The 22870-nt window shown below is 29.7% G+C and overlaps 1 protein-coding gene across 1 annotated transcript in view; it reads right to left on the bottom strand.

Annotated features, from left to right (window-relative positions):
- Nucleotides 1-1108: 1108 nt before the first annotated feature.
- The window catches only part of tefu (Serine/threonine-protein kinase tefu), a 297692-nt gene continuing 275930 nt past the window's right edge, over nucleotides 1109-22870 (bottom strand). The window contains exons 51-54 of the mRNA XM_075382004.1: nucleotides 17114-17220; nucleotides 14962-15076; nucleotides 12903-13081; nucleotides 1109-11150 (exon numbers count right to left, since the gene is read on the bottom strand). Coding sequence (XP_075238119.1) covers nucleotides 10963-11150; nucleotides 12903-13081; nucleotides 14962-15076; nucleotides 17114-17220 — 589 coding nt within the window. The 3' untranslated portion in view covers nucleotides 1109-10962. The remainder of the gene's footprint in view (nucleotides 11151-12902; nucleotides 13082-14961; nucleotides 15077-17113; nucleotides 17221-22870) is intronic.

The raw sequence follows: 22870 nt of genomic DNA, 5'->3' as shown, positions 1-22870 counted from the left end.
ATTCCAAACAGATAAGCAGAAATCTACACTTGTTCTACAGAAGGGGGACCCGTTAAATGCATTGAAAACATTCTGTGGTCTACTGCCAATAGTTTTTTGATAAATAAAAATGAATTAGAAGTTTTTTTAAAAAGGGAAGAAGTATTATCTAATGACCCCTTTATCAATCATGTTCTTAATTCGTACTGTATTTGGTTGTCTGCAGTTTAAGTCTTGTGTTCATGGTTAATAAAATTATAATTTTTTTTTTTAAACTTTTTTAGAAATGTATACATTAGTTAAAGTTGTGGTTACCAATCATCAATCTTTTTTTCTCAGTCTACATTATATACCCACAATTAATACATTAATTAGAATTGTTAATAAATTGTTGGCCGTAATTCATACTATGAACTAATAGAAAATATCTTTATTCAAAATAATTTTGAATTGGTTCAATAACTTTTTTCATCAGGAATGTAATATTTAATTTACATTAGATTATCATTTTAAACTGTTTGCAGAACTAATTTTTATTTTATAAATAGAGTCAAGCAAAATAGAATCTGTTCCGTCCATTAGAGCACCCAGTTTAATTTACGCAAAATATAGAATAAATTAGAATTATTACTATTAATGTGTGTAGAATTAATTGTCAAACACGTGTTTTTTTAAAATATTTTAATATTTTTAAATGCCAAATTGTGTGTTCTTTGCAAAATAATGCTAAAATTAGTACAAATCTGAGTAATTAAGCATAATAGTAAAAACAACAATTTTTATCATTTTGGAAAATAAAAATGTACGTAAACTATATTAATGTATTAATTTTTAATCTTTGTATATATATTTATTGTAACTGAAATTATTTAATAAAAATGTACAATAATTTCAGTAAATGTACAATATATAAAATAAAAGATCTATTACTTAGTTTTTGTAAATTTTATTTCAATAAAGTGCATAACCTATGAATTATTTACCCAAAATAATTACATTAAGATTGATATTCTGTGACTTGAGAAACTAAACATGGAAAAGGAATAGGAGGTAGTTGAAAACGATAAAGGACCATCCTTTTACAACCAAAGGATTTTATTATTTGTAAAATTTATCAAATGAATAAGGCTTTCTTATTTAATTAAAATACTTCAATTTAATTATTTATATACAGTTATTTGACTGGCTGATACTAACTTACAGTACTAACTTTCACAGACTTCAAAAAAGTATATGCAAACAATATACTTGCACACAATCAAACAACATTATGGTAAAAATACATATGTTACCAGATAAAACAGAAAGTAAAGGTCTTAAGTAATGTTAAAAGAAAAAAAATTATTAACACATTGTTACAAAAAGTTAAAAATTTAAAAAATTGCTTCTTAGTTGTAAACTAATCCATTAGAATTTACAAAAAATTTATCACTTACTGCTTCTGCTTTTTTGTATCTGGATTTCTTCAGAACAGATATTAATATAATAAATCAAAAATTAAATTTTAAAATTATAGATATTTACTATTTCAGTCCTTGAAATAAAATGAATCATTCATATTTATCTGAAAATTTATATTGAAGAAACATAATTCTCTGTCAAAGGGATACAAAAAAAATTACCATAACTAAATTTTAAGTATATCTAAATTTTCTAACTTTAAAGCACATAAAAATGGTAAAAAAAATTTATCTTAACACCTAAAGAACATAAACTTATACTAAAAAATGAAATGTTCAGTATATTGCATATTAAAATATTTAAAATTAGTCTTACAATAAATATAAGTAACTTATACTTCTAAGTGATGCATAAAAGTCAACATTAACAAAATGTGAAAATACACAATTGATGTCTTATTTATTACAGTAAAAAAATTTCTCATTGTATGAATTTCATTATAATTACATCTTGAATGAAAATGTTAATACATAACTCGTAGTTAGAGGTCAAAAATGAATTTTATTCATCATTAATATATATAAGGTGTGTGTAAAAAAAAAATGACTTGCACTAGCACACCAATCTGTGCACAGTGTGATCAGCAAGTGGTGCTGGAGTAGCAACTTTTGAAAACACAAAGAATGTTGTGCTGCATTATGATACCATTAGTTTTTGGGCTAAAAAGTTGTTTTTTTAACAAACTGAAAATAAAAGATCTTGAGTAAGAACTTTACTTTAACAACTTTACATGTTTACATTAAGTTTGCTCCAAATCTGGTAAAACATTCACAGAGACAATTAAAATATTTCAGCAAGAATATGGGGAAAGACCATATGAACAGGGCAGACTGTAGTGCAATGAATTATTCAATCATTTTAATCTTAACAATCCACAAGTGTCAAACAAGCACATTTTCAACTTTATCAAAGTACCAATCAGAAAGTATTTATTTTAATGTGAAATCGTTCTAGCTAATCCAATCTCTATATATTATCATACGAACACTCTTAGGTTAGAAAAAAATTTGTATTTCTGATTTCAATTATCTAATGAAAAAGCAACAGAACAACCCACAGGTGTGCCAGACACGATCGAAGGTAATATGATCTACAAGTTTGAACTTGTTGAATTTTGCTTTGCACATATGTCATTATAAAGTTGACTTTGTTTAATTCCTACTTTTAGACCTAACTGACATGTAATTTTTTTTATTAAGTAGTATTTTTCAGTGTGTTTAAGTTTTGTGCTTGTGTTACATAGCATATTTCTGTTCCCAGATTTAAAAAAATGGTGAAATGTAAGAGTCTAACTGATGAAGATCTGTGTTGTGCATTAAAAGATAATGAATGTGAACTACGTATTTCAAGAAACTGATAGTGAAGATGAGGATTTTGTTTTAGATAGTGTTTCTAATAGTGAAGATGACTTTACAGAAACAGCATCTGAGGTCAATGATGAGCAATTAAACAGTGGTAATGAGAAAGATGAAACTGGAAAAAATAATTCAGCTGAATATGTGGGTATAGATAGAACTAAGTGGAGAGCAGAACCAAAACAGTCAAGAAGAAGTAGAACTCTACAGCATAATATATAATCAGAGGTGGTGTGCATAAGGGGGCTTTTCTCCATGACAAACACTTCAAGAATTTATTTTTCGACCAATATCTTTTGAACTCCTTGTAAAATATGCTAATTTCGATGCAGAGAGAATATTGAAGAGTAAGTGGAAGCAATAGATACAATTGAGTTACAAGCATTTTTGCATTTACTGCTACCTACTGGTATCAACAAATAAGTATTGATTTTAGGGGATATTGGGATCTAGTGTTTGGTAATCCAATATTCCACAATACCATGGGAAAAAACAATTTGCAGATTCAACATTTCATTTTGACGATAAAAATATGAGGTCAGTAAGAAAGGAAAAAGATAAGCTGGCACCCATCACAGCTGTGGGACGACAAAAATCACAAGCTTAAAGTTTTATTCACCTGGACAAAAACAAAAAACTCGTCCTTTTTCATAGATGAGTATCTTATAAACAATACCTATCCAGTAAACTCGACAAGTTTGGTATGAAAATATGGTGGATTTGCGATAGTAAAATGAGAAAAACTCATATAGTAAAATGGAATTTATAGTAAATAATGGAATTTATAGTAAAATAGATAGTAAAATGGAATAGAAAAGAGAAAAACAGCAGAACCCAAAATCTGGTTATTACTGTGGTAAATAAATGGTGCGAACCATACTATTGCAAAAAAAGATATATCAATTTAACAACTATTTTACAAGAATTGAACTTGCAAAATTATTGTTTCAAAATGGGTTGACAGTAGCTGTTATACCAAAAAACATAAACACTAACTATATTCCTCAAAGATTTAAATAAAACCCAGTTAAAATTAACAGTTTTGGATTTTGCAAAACCATAATTTTGGTATTCTATGTGCCAAAAAAAAATCGAGCTGTTATTTTTCTGACTACCATGCACCATAGAAAAACATAATGAAAACAAAAACAAATCCAAAATAAATTTATAATATAATGCAACTAAAGGTGGTGTCAATACACTAGATCAAATGGTGCATGACTACACAGTTTGACAAAAGATAAGTTGGCAGCCAATGGCCTTCTTTCAAAATGTTATTGATGAAACTGGGATCGCAATCCTTATTTTATGGATAAACTTAAATCCCCTGTTGGAATGAATTAAGAAGAAATAAGAAAGGAGAAAATCTTTTTGCAGGAAGTTGCCTTCAACTGGTCAAGGCCTCACATTCTTATACTTGTATGAGGATCTAAAGTGTTAAACAAGCAGCACATTGCTGCCATAAAAGATGTTGCTGGATCAATTATTGTGATAATGTGATTGAAATTAATATTTTGAACACTACAAAAAAAAAAATAATTTGTGTAAATTGTTCAGCTAATTAATTAAATTCATGTTATTACATAACTATGTAATTACTATGTAACTTTTTTGGCTGTATTGAATTGATAGTACGGTTGGCTGATTTGTTTGCTGCTCGTTAGATTTTTTGAGCTTTTCAGTGGTGAATCTGGGTGTATTTTATTTCAATTTTGTAACATGGGCCTTGGTTTGTGATGTGTTTTTGTGTGCTGTTGGTGTTAGTGATGTGTTTTATTTTCTTCCTCCATTTAATTTCTTCTATTGGAGATAATATACATTCTCATTTATAACTTAATATGGCTGTGTGATGGGGAGATTAATGATTGTTGAATTCAACTATTATCTGGTAGTTGCTCTAATGATTTTCCTGTTACTGATATTTAAATTATCTATTATTACTCTTTATTGTTAATATTAATCTGTTATCAATTAATTTGATTTATTTATGGATTTTTTATTAGGAAGATTTACTGAATTGATAGAAAGCTGCATAAACATAATTTTTCAACGAAATTCTTTTTAAAACCTCACTGAATTTAAAAAAAAAATTGTAATTAAAATAAAAATAACTCATAACTTTGTATCTTTTTAATGTTGAAATGAATGTGTGTGTATGTGCTCATTTAGGTTTAATGACCTATTTTCTCTTGAAATGGCCTTAATTGTGTACCTGTTATAATTACTGTTTTTGTGAAAATAATTGGTTAAATAAAAAATACTTAAAAATTGTTTTTGTTATTACTGAATGACTGTTAAATGATTAATGACTGGTTTTTGGTCATTGTAATGCGGATGGTGTTGCAACTGGTACCACACTCTGTCCTAAGAATTTCTCATGTTACACAAATAAATGACTGGCTAGGTTGTTATCTGTATAGAATCCAATTCACTTTACCACATAATTTGGTTCAGAGAGGAGAGAATCTATTGATCTTGAAAAATATGGACATTGTGAGTGAAGAGAGTCTAACCTAAGAGAACCTTAGAGTCTTAAGCATATATTAGGGAACAATCTGAAAAATATTCAGAAACAAGTGTATTGAGAAGTTTGGATTCCTATGCATCAGAGGTAGCAAGTATGCAAAATCAACTTTGTCAAGGAGCACAAATGAAATAAAAGCCAATGATAACTATCAAACCAAAAAACAATGAAACTAGTAATGTAATAAAGAGGAGTATTAACCTTGTTGGAATAGGAGCCAAAGCAAGACTAAAGAATAATAAGGATGGTAGTGTGGTAATTGTGTGAGATAAGATAAAAGCAACTGTGATACAATTGTTAATAATGTAATAAGTATAAAAACAAAATATTAATTGGATGTACAGAGATTAGGTAAACCAAAATTAAAATGTAGGTATTTCAACAAAGTATAGAAATGAAGAGCTAGAAACAATGATAATGAATCAGAATTTCATGCATAATACGGATAAATATCATACATACATTCATAAGCTGGAACATAAAACAGAGAATAATCAATTGAAAGAAATCAGCTCAATGGAAAAGTACAAAGCTTACTTGGAGGTGAACTCTACTATAAGCAGGTTTTGGTGACTCAAAAAATATACTTTGGATGGGAAGCATACAAGGTAAATAAAGATTTCAACAGTTGTTATAAATGTTGTGGGTATGCATAATGCAAAGCCAATCACTGGTGGTATACTGTAACACTGCTAGTGAACATGACTCAATAGTGTCAGCAAGCAAATCTAGCAAAATGTGTAAATAGTATTGATGCAAATACAAAATTTAAAGTGAAGAGTAATATAAATCACAAGGCCTCAGATACCAAAGCATGTGACATTTAAATCAAGGCTCAAATTTTTAAGATATTGAACTGATTTAATTCAAAACATAGGTATACCAAAGATGGTTTGTAAAGAAATTAATTCAAGTCAAGAATGTGTACAATACATCTTGTATCAGGGTAATAATAAAATAATGATTGCTTATTTCAATGCGAAATCTTTAAATAAAAATTTTTGAGGTGCTCTTAACCTATATTAAGATGTTTAAAAACAGATTTGATATTGTTGTTTGCTCTGAGACATGGGAAACTGTTAATGCCAATGTATATGGTATTCAGGATTATTATCTAATATACTGTGAAAGTAAGTTCAATCAAAATGATGTAACTATTGTAAGAAAAATATTATATTTCAGAAAAGGTTATTGCATATTAGTGAATGTTGAACTATCAAGGTTGAATTTAATCAAGTAAAATCACACATGATTATTGGTTATGTATAGACTTCTGATGCTGATCTATTTAATATTAATGATTTATTGACTTACTTATCACTAAGTAGTAGTAATGATGGAATATCTATCCTTGTGGAGGACTAGAATATTGATATTTTGACGGATAATGATACTGATGATAAAAAATATATGCCAAGTAATCAATAAACCAACAAGAGTGGATGGTTACAGTAAAACTTGAATAAATCATATGATTATCAAAAACTGTATGATGACAAATGAAACAATCTTGAAAAATGATTTCAGCTAATCTGAAAAAAGAATTAGGTAAAAAAGATTTACCTAATCTGAACCTAAAAGAATTACCAAGCTAATTATGCCCCAGCTTATTGATTCGATGTGGAGTGATAATTAGAAAGCTCCAGTAGCCAATGGTGACCCAGGCAAATGCATAAATAATTTGTTGGGTAAAATAATAAAACATGTTGAAGGAGGCTATAATTGTGCGTCTGGTTAGAGATAGAAGTAGGAAGTCTTGGATAACTACAGCATTCTTAAATTAAATCAAAACCAAATATTATATTTGCATCAGAAGAAATTTGTAAACAGAAAATTAGAAAGTTACTATAAAAGTAGGTTGACTGGTCTAATAAGACAAGCCAATGATTCTGAAGGAATTTTACAAATTAGAAATAATCCTAGAAAACTACAGCATGAAATTCACAGCAACAATATTATTAAAAATCTGAAAATTTTCAGACAATATTGAATGATAAAAATGAATATTTTTCAATTGTTGGACAATTGGCTGATGAAATAAAAAATCAAAACACTACTCCAAATAACATGAGGGTTTTAAACTCTTTCTTAACCAACTACAACTGTTGAAATAAATTAAATGTTGGAGAATCTAGATTAAAAGAAAGTGATAGGAACTGATGGTGTACTAGTAATAGTATTCAAAGAAGCAGCAAATATACTTGCAGAACCTATCTCCATAATAATTAATAAAAGTTTTGAGTGGGGTGAATATCCAGAAGCACTCAAACAGCATACAATAATCCTATCTACAAACCAAGATTGGAGGGATTGTATCAACTATACAGACCAAATGCAATCATGTTGTATATAAATAAAATCTTTGAGAAATGTCTGGTATCTAGATTTGTGTCATTTGTAGATAAGCACAAACATTATCAGATAAGCAATATGGTTTTAGAAAAAAAAAATTTCAGAAGATTCTATGAGTTCACTAGTAGGTCAAATTTATGAGAAGACAGATCAGATAAAGATAAGACAAAGGTATTATGCAGTTGGTCTTGATCTAGCCAAGGCTTCTGACACCATCTGTCATGAACCTTGCTGAACAAATTAAAAAGACATGATTTTCAAGGTAATGTTTATAAATTATTAAGTAGTTATTTGAACCAAAGAACCCAAAGAGAAAAAAATGAATAATACTTTATATTGAAGTATGGAGTTTCACACAAGCTACTGTTTGTGGACCATTCATTCTTTTGTTATATATTAATGATCTATTGAAAGTGGGCTGTAAGGGAACTATTTGTGCATATGCAGATGACAGAGCTCTACTGTATTTTTCTAGTACTTGGGAAGAGCTGTTGTAATTGGTGCAGGCTGACATAAAGAAGATATTTATCTGGTTTGTCAATAAATCTCTCAGTTAATTTCAATAAGACCTATTTTATTCCATTTGGAGCATATACCAGTATATTACAGCGTTAGAATCAATCATTACCTCTGTAGATGAAAATGCAACTGAGGTTGTTACAATAAGAACAGAGTTATTGAAATTCTTAGGATCGCATACTGAAAGTAACCTGAAGTAGAAGAGCATGTTAGTCAATACTGCAAAGACTAAGGAGGATGGCATAATTAATTAGAAAAATCGGATCTATTATGAATGTAAGCTATTCACTTATGATCTATTTTGCATTATTCCATCAGTCTTAAATTTTATACTAATAATTTGGAGATCACCGTATTATAATGCATTAAAACCACTTCAGACATTGCAAAATAAGGTCCTGAAAATAAATTTCTGTAAAAATATTGAATAAAGCTCAAGCATATTATAAAGTGAAAATGAAATAGCAAATATATAAAATTCAGATATAATTGCTTCTATTTTGGAATGTCTATATAAATCAGTCTATAAGTAGCTCTTATGATGTTTGGACCAGGAGACAAACCAATGGAGATGTTATGGCTCTGAAATTCAGCACTACAATGGGATGTAAATATATTGGACCTATAACTTGCATGTTACCAGAAGATATAAGAAATATACAATTACTAAAGAAGAAATTAAACAAATGGTACACAATGAAATTATTTGAACATCAAATTGTGCCAAAATTAAAATTTTTTTAAAGATTGAGTTTAACTATGATTTTTATTAATAATATGAGTATTAATAATGCAAGTATGATTTTAATTGATGTAAAAATTGTTTTCCTTTTCTTTATCTCTTTCTGTTCTGTTTTTTTATTGTTAATAATATTTAATAAGAATAAATATAATGAAGAACAGTTATGAGCAAGCTCAAAAGAGCTTGCTTATAAAAGTTATAAGCAGCTCGGATACCTTTAGCTGTAAATTAAATGTACTTATATTCTGTTACATATGAAAAAATAGCAATAATTTTCCTGGTAATGACAATAATATTTTTGCGTTAATTACTTAAGTATCTGTTGGTCGCTACTGGTAAGTTATGTTTTATACTGGTTTTTTAAGGGTTAAGGGGGCAAAACATCAACCGATTAAGATCCCAGAAATAGATGACTTCCTCAACAAATGATGGTGTCAGTATCACTGATGCAGTTTGTGCTATGGCTAGTGGAGATTGCAGCTTAACTGTCCAAGATATTGCTGAGAAAGTGGGCATAAGAGTAGGGTCAATTTTAATGAAAAATATGTGCACCGCATATCATAAAATTCATGTGTTTGCTGACCAATGATCAGAAATAAAATTGTGTTAGCATCAGTCAAGGACCTTTTTGACCATGCCATTGCTGATAGATACTTTTTTTAAACATTTTAACCAGCAATGATGGTTGAGAAAAGGATCATTCCTGCACTAGTTGATCAAATTTTCCACATGGTAAATAGTAAACGAGGAGCTCTACAACATTTGTGGGATACTGTTTGCAAAAAGAGGTCTGAGCTGTAGCAGTTGGATGTCTTACCATGACAATATGCCAGCACATGTATTGCTTCTTATCTGCCATTATTTGGAAAAATATTATACAACTGTTGTACCTCATCCACCCTACTTTACAAACTTGGATCCAGCAAACATTTTCCTCTTTTCCAAATTGAAGGTACCTTGAAAGGATGTTTATTCAAATTATAAAAGAGACTGAGGAAAATATGGTACAGTAGCTGTATGCCATTCCCCAAAAATGTAAGAAAGCAATGAGGACAGGCCTATTTAAAGTTATATTTATTAGACAAGTTCAGTTTTTTCTGAACACACCTTATATATGTAAATAGCATTTTCTTAGATCTAACATTAGAACTATTCTAGCACCCATAAATTTATTCACAAAAGTTTTCCTAAGAATCTTTGTTTTTTTTAATAATACTTTAGATTGGCTATTTTGTAAATAATAGAGTACTAATTAGTATACAATTTTCTAATCCATTTTCTTTATGTTACTGCTCTTGGTATCACATTATAAAGTGATGCAAAGAACAAAGTAATCTCAGGTACACTTGCCAGCCGAAATATGCAATATACCTTAGCAGGTTCTCTTGACTCCTGGATTAACCATTCCACATGACCTTCAGATCATTTGTAGGTTCAGTTCTTCCTTCTTCAGTACCTTGTAATGTCTGTTTGAGATGCAAAATATTTACCTATGTATGTATGTATATATATGAGCAAATATTTTGTACTGCTTATTATATACTATTTATAGTAACTACTATTTGTAAACAAAGTTATTCTACATCATTTAATAATTTTACAATTAATACAAATTGACTAATATTCATTATAAGTTTACTAAAAGAAAAAAAAAGAAAAAGAAAAATTTATTTCAATGCTAACAAACAAAAAAAATTATTAAAGTAGGCAAATTTAACACTTGATTAAACTATTCACACTATCTGCTCAAAAAAAAACTGTTAAATGACACAAAAATATACTTCCCTTCAATAAGAGAAAAACTACTCTTAGTTGTATAAAATAACTTGCTTACTTTTAAAATCAAGTTTCATCATTGTTACCCATTTTAGTGCAGAATCTGTCAGTAAAAATCAGTAAGTAAAATGTACAATATCTACATCTATAATATTCAAATAACGATTGATAAAAAAAACTTTTAACACAGATCAAAATTAATAATCTAAAATAATGAAATTAAATAACATAATGTGATGCAAAGAGCAAAGTAATCACAGATATGCTTGCCAGCCTTGATATATGCAACATAGATTAGCAGGATCTCTTGACTCCTGGATTAACCATTCCACCTGCCCTTCAACACTTGTTGGTCCAGTGCTTCCTTCTTCCGTACCTTGTAATTTTTGTTTGAGACGCAAAAGAGCACATTCTGCCCATTCATTTACTTCAATTGATGGGACTGAAACAAAATGTAGAAAGTATTACTCATGTATAATGGTAAAACAGTATATAATTATAATACTTGAAAAGTAACTTTATAACATGTAATAGTGTAAATTTCCTTGTTTATGATCTGCCTACAGTTGCAGTAAACTAGCCCGGCCAAAAGATTGTATAAAACAAATAACCTTGATAAAACATGTTTATAATATACTGGTACTGAATTTGCTTACTTTTTACATTGTATTTGTTATAATATTGGCAGCGAATATTTTTGGTACATTATTTTGCCTTCATTTGGTTACTCCTCTTAATTTTCTAGCTAGTTGAGAAACTAGATGATTCTCTGAGACCAGCTTTGTTAAATATCTAATAACTACTTTTTTTTAAAATGATACTGACTTGTATAGTTATTAGCCACCAAAAAATACCATCACTATGCAGGTATTATATCACTATTGCAAGTAACTAAACCTGGTGTTCTTAATTTCAATGATCTACAAGAAACACTAGTTTTTTTTTTACTGAATGTGGCTTTAGCTGTTGAATTTTATTTTACTTCACACCCTTCAATATCCAGGATACTATTCCCTGAGATGTTTAGATACAGTAGAACTATTAGGCTATAAAGGTATTTAGGTGCAACATCCTAATAATGGTAAACTGCTGCTGATGCAGCAGTTTACCATTTTTTCCAAGATCCTGTTCTTCCTTATCTTCCCATTTATTAATCGATATAAAAAAAAAACAAACCGTAATTCATCCTTTAAATGATTTTATATATAAAATTGTTTTCAAAATATCAGTAATTTATAGAATAACAACAAACCAAAATCCACCATGTTTGTTAAATTCTTATTTGTAAGCTACATGATATTAAATACCTAATTTCTATTCTATAAGCATAGATAGATTTGTAACTTGGGTCCTGAATAAAATGATTAACTGCATTCATTACAACCTGAAGTTCCACTACTCACAATGGGTACAGTCTCATTATTTGCATTTTTTAATTACTCCTTTTTTGCTTTCCTTGCAAGCTTTGAAGAGAAAAAAATTTTCAAAAAAGAAAATGCCTGGATTTGTGGTAAATCAATTCATAGAAATTGCACCATGATAATACACCTGCTCACACTTCACTGCTTGCTCATAAATTTTTAGTTAAAAACACCATTATGATGCCTCCTGTACTTCTTCCTATTTCTGAAGCTGAGAAGAACCATGAAAGGATGATGATGTCTTGCCAACACTGACGAGATAAGGACAGAATCGCTGAAGGAGCTAAATGCCATATTGAAAATTGCGTTCCAGAGGTGCTTTGAAGAATGGAAAAAGTGTTGGCACAAATGTGTTATATCTGAAGGGGAGTAATTTGAGAGTGAAAAAATCAATAAATAAAAGATTATTGAAAAAAAACTAAAATTTCATGAATTTTTTGATCAAGCCTTGTAGATTATTTCAACACTGGCATTGAGAAACCATCTTCTGTTGACCCTACTGTACTATATCAATCACTATTTTTTTTAAATTTATTGAGGTGAGATGAAGGTTGATAGATATAGGCAAGATATGTAACAATGTAGGAGAGAACAATTGGAGTCAGCCATCAAATCAGTTTTCCATTTATCAAAAGAATTGGATTAGACCCTTCCTGAATGATAGTGAATAATGCTTATACTTTATTTGAGTATGCTTATGCTTATAACTGAAACTCTAGACACATTTAAACAAGGAATCATAGAATCAAATGATACAAAATAATATTTTCTACCTTCTGAGCTTCCAGCAATATCTCCTGAAGAAGAAGCACCATACAACTTCATCTGCTCGTTCACTATTTTCTGAGGGAGAGCAGTCCAAGTATAGAGAGGATCATACAACAGAACTTCAAGGATTGTCATTATTGTTTCTTGTGAGTTTCTTAATACGACCATTGTTTCCTCACAGCATCTGCAAATTTTTTATAACATTACAGTAACTGAAATAATACTTCATAAAACTAATCAAATTAAATATACATGCAACATTAAAAGTGACTTAAGATTTAACGTACGATGTTGTAATTACATTAATTATATCCATAATTACTCCTGGCTTATTACAATCACTAAAAAATAAAACCTTCATATTTATCAACTGACAGTGATATTTATAATTGGCATTCCACCGACACTGCAGTAAGATGGCTTCTGCATATAATTTGGAAGGCTCTTCTCCTCAGTTTTTGGGCTAGATTTACTATTTGGTTTTTACATATGTTTATGTAAGTGAATCGGATTTAAAAATCTATAACTTCAATTTGGCATTTGATTAATTAAACAATTATACTAACATAAAGGGCAAAGTTAGTTTTCATAGATATTAAGTTAAGTAGTAAATATACACAAAGAAAGAACTAAGCTAAATGGTTATTTAAACACACTATAAAACAAGAAACCACTCAGAAACTATAAAAAAAAATTACTTAAATTCAAAACTAAATGGTAATTTTGATCGTTTAGCAATCATTGTCACTAGATACTGGGGAATTAGCATGAGAAAAATTAAAAAAAAAGACAGTTGAGAAGTAATAATAATTAATTAGCCAATACATATTAATGAAACATTATAGATTAATTATTACAAGTATTCATCAGTTAAAAAATAAATAAACTTCAGGTCATTAGTTTGCCCTATATATCCTAAATTAAAATCATTTTCTTTATAGATCAATTTATAAATTGATTCTCCTTTGACAGAATTAGTTTGATTTTAAGAGTTTCCAAGAACAGAGGTCAGTTTCCTAAATTAAATTCTCTTTTAAATTTCATTTCTAATTATTGCAGACAGGGAGTTATCATTGCTGTTCCAACAATTTATTTATATTAAATATTGCTAGAAAGTAAATTTCAATTCAACAATGATTGCAATGATTTTTATAAACAAAAGTTTTAAAATTTATCTCTCCAGAAACAATATAGCCCTCTTTTAATTGATTTTCTAAATTAGAAGTACCATTAGACATAAAACACAATCAGCAAATAAACATAATGTCACTGGAATACATTAATTGAGTTACTCTATTTGTACAATGATCAGCCTGAAAGCTAATGAAATGGAACTCAGTTTCAAAGATACAGAACCCTTAAAAGCACTCCTTAGCAATACTCAAAATTCACCAATATTGACAATAACTTGGATATTCTCACACATATTACAAATGGTCACATCTTAACCATCTTGAACATTATTTAATATATTAACACACAATGATGTGGTACAAGTACAGATATAAATAAAATTTAACAAAGTTTTAAATCACACTCTAAATGCATAACTCTAAAAAAATGTGCCAGCAATATCAGCTGATGCCAGAGTGAGAAAAGCAAGTGTAATGGTCACGTAACTGAAAACAAAATTATATAAAAAGTTTTAAAAACATTCTATTTATTAAATGTGAATTTTTATTTAAAAATTATACTTCAATAAATTACATAAATTATTATTGGAAAGAATAATAAATAATTAATAATATATTAATAACTAAAATCGCACTTAAGAAATCAGAATTTTTTTTTATTCCTGTTTAATAAAAATACATTTAGTGTGAATTAAAAATGAACAATCAAACTTAGTAAAATAAATTATCACTTAAAACAGTGCAAACAGAAAAAAAACTACAAACAGAGTTTTGTCATTCTCTCCCTTTCTGTATATATTTATTTATTCTAAACTAAATTGTTACCTATTACTGAAATAAATGAATGTGATAAATTTTAATTAAAACTGGATGACATTGAACAATAACAGAAGAAAACAATGATAAGATTAGAATGAGTGGATTTTTTTACCTTCGAAATACTCCTTCCACACCAGAAATCCCCATTCCATCAACTATATCTCTTGTCAAACGAAATGGCACAGTTTCAGGAGTAGGAAGACACCTCCCCATTTCAAAAGCAATACCTTAACAAAAAATATATATTCCCAATTTATTACTATGCTTATTATTCTTAAATATAAAAAAAAATAATAATAATAAAGTTTTAAAGTTTAGATTCTGTTAAGGAGGAAACTCCTGGATATAAAACTGGAAACTATAAATATTAATTTATCTTTTAATTTCAAAATACGTTAATCTTAAAAAACAAAAAGTGATGCTACTCAATTCCTCTACTAATTTAATGAATATTTTTACTATGATTATCACAATTACAATGTTTCTTCCTTGAGTATATTCAACATATTTCAATTAATTCATGTTTCAATAAGGCAGACTGATAATGATGAATGTAAAAATAACAACTAAGTTGTACTCTTTTTAAAGAATATAACATTTTTTATGACATAAAATTAACATTGTTTAACAAAATTACTATTACCAATCGACCAGCAAAATTTTGGAAGAGAATTTTATACACAGACCATCTCTATTTTGATGCTTGAAATTCACTATATATATATATATATATATATAATTCAGCATAATAAATTTATTCTCTCCAGGAACGACTGCGTATATCTTCAATTTGAATTCAGAAATGTATCACTGAGGAAAGCAATAACTACTTTCATGATGCATAATTCAAAATTTATCCAAAAAATGAAAGTATAAATAATCACAAAAATGGTATATTTATGTACGTCACATTTACAGTGTGCAAATAAGATACTAAGAGGTTACAGCAAGTAGTTTCTGTATGACCAACAAAAACTATCTGTGTTTAAAATGTGTTTATATGTGCCACATAATGGTTTTAGGAGACTACCATGAGTAACAGGTCCTACAAAGGTATCCACAGTGGTATAGTTTGGCATGGAACTATACCATGCTGAATGTACTAAATAAAGAGCTATCTACTACTTTCTTCACCAAAATGAACTATATAGTTGCAGATCAATATGCAAAGCCCAGTGAAATGGATGTGATACTCAGCCTTACAAGTGACACATTCACCTTATCGACTGGTTGCATACTGAACATCATTTCTCTTTTCTTTTTTTTTTGTCTTCAGTCATTTGACTGGTTTGATGCAGCTCTCCAAGATTCCCTATCTAGTGCTAGTCGTTTCATTTCAGTATACCCTTTACATCCTACATCCCTAACAATTTGTTTTACATATTCCAAATGTGGCCTGCCTACACAATTTTTTCCTTCTACCTGTCCTTCCAATATTAAAGCGACTATTCCAGGATGCCTTAGTATGTGGCCTATAAGTCTGTCTCTTCTTTTAACTATATTTTTCCAAATGCTTCTTTCTTCATCTATTTGCTGCAATACCTCTTAATTTTTGTCACTTTATCCACCCATCTGATTTTTAACATTCTCCTATAGGACCACATTTCAAAAGCTTCTAATCTTTTCTTCTCAGATACTCCGATTATCCAAGTTTCACTTCCATATAAAGCGACACTCCAAACATACACTTTCAAAAATCTTATCCTGACATTTAAATTAATTTTTGATGTAAACAAATTATATTTCTTACTGAAGGCTCGTTTAGCTTGTGCTATTCAGCATTTTATATCGCTCCTGCTTCGCTCCATCTTTAGTAATTCTACTTCCCAAATAACAAAATTCTTCTACCTCCATAATCTTTTCTCCTCCTATTTTCACATTCAGTGGTCCATCTTTGTTATTTCTACTACATTTCATTACTTTTGTTTTGTTCTTGTTTATTTTCATGCGATAGTTCTTGCGTAGGACTTCATCTATGCCGTTCATTGTTTCTTCTAAATCCTTTTTACTCTCGGCTAGAATTACTATATCATCAGCAAATCGTACCATCTTTATCTTTTCACCTGTACTGTTACTCCGAATCTAAACTGTTCTTTAACATCATTAACTGCTAGTTCCATGTAAAGATTAAAAAGTAACGGAGATAGGGAACATCCTATCCATTTCTCTTAAAGAAAGCAATTGGACTGGTAATACATTTCAAACCTATATACCTCATGCTTCTTGACATGTATCACAATACCATAATTTACAATTTAACTTACCAAAATCAATGTGAATTAACTCTGCAGTGCCTTTATCAATCAAGATGTTATTGACATGTCTGTCTCCAAGTCCAAGGATGTATCCTATCATTGAAGAACACGCCACACTATAACAGAAAATGAGATTCCATTACTTCTTGTATAGATAGAAATGAAAAAAGTATGTTGTATGTATAAATGAAAAAATTAGGATTTTTTCATTTATTTTTTGAGCATTTATATATATATATGTTTATTTTATATGCATTTTATGTATGTACAGAAACATTTACTGATGAGTCGGTTCAATTACACCATTCATGACCAAAAGTAAAAACGAAAATTAATCTGCTGTTTAGGATGGGAATTAAAAATGAATAAAGCAAAATAATTTGTTAATATTTTCACAAAATTGTAAAATCCACATCGATTCAACTATATTACACAAAACAATGTAAAAAGGATAAATTTGAAAAATTGTTCAATTTAATTCATAGAAACATGAAAGTATAAAAGAAAAATGAGTTTTTTGTTTGTTTACAATTTATATGAACAAATTTTGATTCAGTAATCAATTCCACTCTCAAGCAACATAACATTTATGTGTTTAACGTTTTATTTTAACAAAAAAAAGTAGTTTAGATTTATTATATAGCATGCAGTCAACTCAAACTGAATGATGTATCTTAACAATCTAAATTTCATAATATTACAGTAAAGATTATATTGATATGTCTTTTGATTACCCCAAACATATTTTTCTCTCATACTAGATGACTCCTTTTGGTTCACTGTGGGCAAATTAGATGGTTAGAAAGGGATTTGGGAGGCCTTCATAAAAAATAAAATTTAAAAAAATCCTAATTGTTGAATTGATTCAGGATAGTAAAAATTATTTCAAGATAGTAAAAAAAGTAGGAATTATTCTAATATTGTGATCAATCGTATCATATTTCAGTAATGCAATCTTAAAAATCATTTTATAAACCTACTTATTAATAACATAATTTGGTAATATACAAGGTGGCGCATGAAATGGTCCAATATTTGTTTTGGGAATAATTGTTTACATTAACAATTATTACTGTGTTTTATGTTAGCAAAAGTGACAGCAGTTCATGAACATTAGTTTCTTCTTTTTCCAAGTGTGCTGTTTGTGTATTGTTCCAAGATGGCTGACAAAGAAAGACTGACTGTTGAACATCGCGTGAAGATTCTGTTGTTTTTTAATGAAACAAAATGTGTGGTGCTTACACAAAGACAGTTTCATGCACATTTTCAAACTTGCTGGTCGTCCTCATTTAAAACAATACGCAGACTTTACAAAAAATTTAATAGTGATGGTTCAGTACTTGAGAGTAAGCATGAATGACTTGTCAACCTTCATTCTCCACAGAACGTCGAAGTTGTCAGAGCAATGTTGCTGAAAAGCCCGAGCAAATCAACAAGAAAAGCAGCAGCACAACTTGAATTTCTAGGCGATCTGTGTAATGAATTTAAAAAATTGATTTGCATTTGTACCTGTACAAAATAAGTGTAACCTAAATTAACGGTTGACAACAAACATCAAAGAATGGAATTTGCTAAACAGGCTGTGAACCAAAATGTATTGTTGAACAATGTTTGGTTTTCAGATGAGGCACACTTTCACCTCAACAAGGTTGTTACTAAACAAAATGTGTATTTTTTGGCCTTCCGAAAATCCACATGTGCTTCATGAAAAGGTGCATCATGCTCTAAGAATTACGGTACGGGCCGCTATCTCAAGTCACGAGGTAACAGGGGCATTTTTTTTGAACAGTGAACATTAACTAAACATGCTGCATAATAATTTTGTTCCTCAGCTTCATGCAAAAGGGTTTCAACTAGAAAACAAGTGGTTCAAGTGGAATGTAGCGAGACTACACACAACTAATGTTGTTTTAGACTTTCTGTATGAAACTTTTAACTCAAATGTCATTTCAAACCAATTTCCTAATCGTTTTGCATGTGGACAGAACTGGCCCTCGAACATCCTGATTTGAATTCATGTGATTATTTTCTTTGAGGATTTCTAAAGAGAAAGATTTTCCCTAAACATCCTCGTACAGTGATGGAACTGCGAGTGCTGATCATTGAGGTGTGCAACGAGATAACCAAGGATATGTGTTCTGTAATTATTAACAACATAGGAGTTAGTGTTAAAGAAATTGGTAGACATGAAGGTGGTCATATTAAACACGTGATAAGCAGAACAGGTATATAGTAAACACGTATTTTACTTTTTTGTATTGCAATTCAAATAAATATTTTTTAACAAAATCAAATGTTGGATCATTTCATGTACCACCCTGTACATTTGAAATGAATTGTGAAGTAATGGATTTTACTGTGTATCTTAAGTAATGAAAAGCTTAAACATTTTTCATGTGACAACCTTTTCATATTGAAGGTAGAAAGAATGATGCTTAATCATGAGTTAAATTATAATACTATTGCTTCCTCAGGCCAGTCTGATAACCACAATTTGTTAGTGGTTTCTAATTAAAACCACAATCTGGCCTAAGTGAACTTCGATTGTAACTGGTATATATGCATACTGTCATTTCATAAACCACAGCAGCAGCTACTGATTTCCTAACCAAATAAAATTGCAACAGTTTAGAGTCTTCTAGGTTAAATTACTTATCACTCTCTAAAAATGACAGTTTGTTTTCATCATGTGAAGGGATTGCTAGAATGTTTATATTCCTAAATTCTTTATAATTTGTTACGAAAAAGTGAAATAGAATATTCAAGGATTATACGAATTATAGCATTATAGTTTTTACATACAAGCTTCTTTATTTTACAAGGATGGGTTAAATCTCATTTATCATGATGAGATTTTTATAAAATAGAAAAAAGCTTGATGAAGAATGAAATTCACAATTACTTCAAAAATAATTTAGGACTCAGGGAAAATTGTAGAATATGGGATAACATCCTAGATTCTGAACGTTAAAATTTTCTTTTATCTAATTTACATTTAGTATTTACTAATGTCTATCTTTTTAAATGTAAGGTTATCTTATCAATCTGATTCATTCAAGTAATAGTTCCTAAATGCTTCAATTACTTTATTTTCAAATGATTTTTTCCTTTTTATGTTGTAATATATTTATTTTTTGTATAAACAAAGATGCTAAGAAAATTAAAAATCTATTTTTATTAGAGGGGCTTGCTTTTGCTGTTTTTAAAAAGATTTAAGTCAATTTTCTATTGTGCGACCTCTTGGAAATGGAAAGTATCAAAGTGAAAGATACTGATGTTAACAACTGACAGCGATATATTGATATATCATGCTTAACAAAAATTTTTTTTTTGTCTTCAGTCATTTGACTGGTTTGATACAGCTCTCCAAGATTCCCTATCTAGTGCTAGTCGTTTCATTTCGGTATACTCCCTACATCCTACATCCCTAACAATTTGTTTTACATATTCCAAACGTGGCCTGCCTACACAATTTTTTCCTACTACCTCTCCTTCCAATACTAAAGCGACTATTCCAGGATCCCTTAGTATGTGGCCCATAAGCCTGTCTCTTCTTTTAGTTATATTTTTCCAAATGCTTCTTTCTTCATATATTTGCCGCAACACCTCTTCATTTGTCACTTTATCCACCCATCTGATTTTTAACATTCTCCTGTAGCACCACATTTCAAAAGCTTCTAATCTTTTCTTCTCAGATACTCTGATTGTCCAAGTTTCACTTCCATATAAAGCGACACTCCAAACATATACTTTCAAAAATCTTTTCCTGATATTTAAATTAATTTTTGATGTAAACAAATTATATTTCTGACTGAATGCTCGTTTCGCTTGTGCTATTCGGCATTTTATATCACTCCTGCTTCGCCCATCTTTAGTAATTCTACTTCCCAAATAACAAAATTCTTCTACCTCCATAATCTTTTCTTCTCCTATTTTCACATTCAGTGGTCCATCTTTTTTATTTCTACTACATTTCATTACTTTTGTTTTGTTCTTGTTTATTTTCATGCGATAGTTCTTGCGTAGGACTTCATCTATGCCATTCATTGTTTCTTCTAAATCCTTTTTACTCTCAGCTAGAATTACTATATCATCAGCAAATCGTAGCATCTTTATCTTTTCACCTTGCACTGTTACTCCGAATCTAAATTGTTCTTTAACATCATTAACTGCTAGTTCCATGTAAAGATTAAAAAGCAACGGGGATAGGGAACATCCTTGTCGGAATCCCTTTCTTATTACGGCTTCTTTCTTATGTTCTTCAATTATTATTGCTGCTGTTTGGTTTCTTTAAATGTTAGAAATTGTTCTTCTATCTCTGTATTTGAACCCTAATTTTTTAAAAATGCTGAACATTTTATTCCAGTGTACGTTATCGAATACCTTTTCTAGATCTATAAATGCCAAGTATGTTGGTTTGTTTTTCTTTAATCTTCCTTCCACTATTAATCTGAGGCCTAAAATTGCTTCCCTTGTCCCTATACTTTTCCTGAAACCAAATTGGTCTTCTCCTAACACTTCTTCCACTCTCCTCTCAATTCTTCTGTATAGAATTCTAGTTAAGATTTTTGATGCATGACTAGTTAAACTAATTGTTCTGTATTCTTCACATTTATCTGCCCCCGCTTTCTTTGATATCATGACTATAACACTTTTTTTGAAGTCTGACGGAACTTCCCCTTTTTCATAAATATTACACACCAGTTTGTATAATCTATCAATCGCTTCCTCATCTGCACTGCGCAGTAATTCTACAGGTATTCCGTCTATTCCAGGAGCCTTTCTGCCATTCAAATCTTTTAATGCTCTCTTAAATTCAGATCTCAGTATTGTTTCTCCCATTTCATCCTCTTCAATTTCCTCTTCTTCCTCTATAACACCATTTTCTAATTCATTTCCTCCATATAACTCTTCAATATATTCCACCCACCTATCGACTTATTTATTTATTTATAATACCTTTATTTATTCGACTTATTTATTTTATTTATAATACCTTTCGTATTATAAATCGGTGTACCATCTTTGTTTAACACATTATTAGATTTTAATTTATGTACCCCAAAATTTTCCTTAACTTTCCTGTATGCTCTGTCTATTTTACCAATGTTCATTTCTCTTTCCACTTCTGAACACTTTTCTTTAATCCACTCTTCTTTTGCCTGTTTGCACATCCTGTTTATAGCATTTCTTAATTGTCTATAGTTCCTTTTACTTTCTTCATCACTAGCATTCTTATATTTTCTACGTTCATCCATAAGCTGCAATATATCGTCTGAAACCCAAGGTTTTCTACCAGTTCCATGCAGTGTTGCCACTTCGCAAAGCATCCTGGATAACTTCATTTGAAATGGCCTTTAAGGTCCATGATAAATTTGCTTTATCACAATGTCATAGCCATAAATCCAGCATTCGCCTCCCATTATGATCCTTTGCATAAATGTTTCATTGTCACTGGCTTATTCAAGAAGTTGTCAACAAATGTTCACTCAATATTCTTTCAGCTGTTCGGTCATCAAACGAGGAACAAACTTTGTTGGAACTGGATGCATGTTCAATTTTTCAGTCAAAATGTGATGACATGATCCAATTGAGATGCTAACCTCTTCTTCAAGTTCTCTGACAGTCATCGGCAATTTACATGCACCAGATTGAAACATAGAGATTCTGAACATAGGTATCATCAGTTGAAGTCGAGGCCTTCCTAGTTCAGGGTCATCTTCAATTGATTGACAACCACTTTTAAATTGTGAAAACCATTTGTAA

This window comes from Lycorma delicatula, chromosome 1 (assembly GCF_047948215.1).
Source record: "Lycorma delicatula isolate Av1 chromosome 1, ASM4794821v1, whole genome shotgun sequence".
Lineage (NCBI taxonomy): Eukaryota > Metazoa > Arthropoda > Insecta > Hemiptera > Fulgoridae > Lycorma > Lycorma delicatula.
This window is presented reverse-complemented; position numbering and strand designations above follow the sequence as displayed.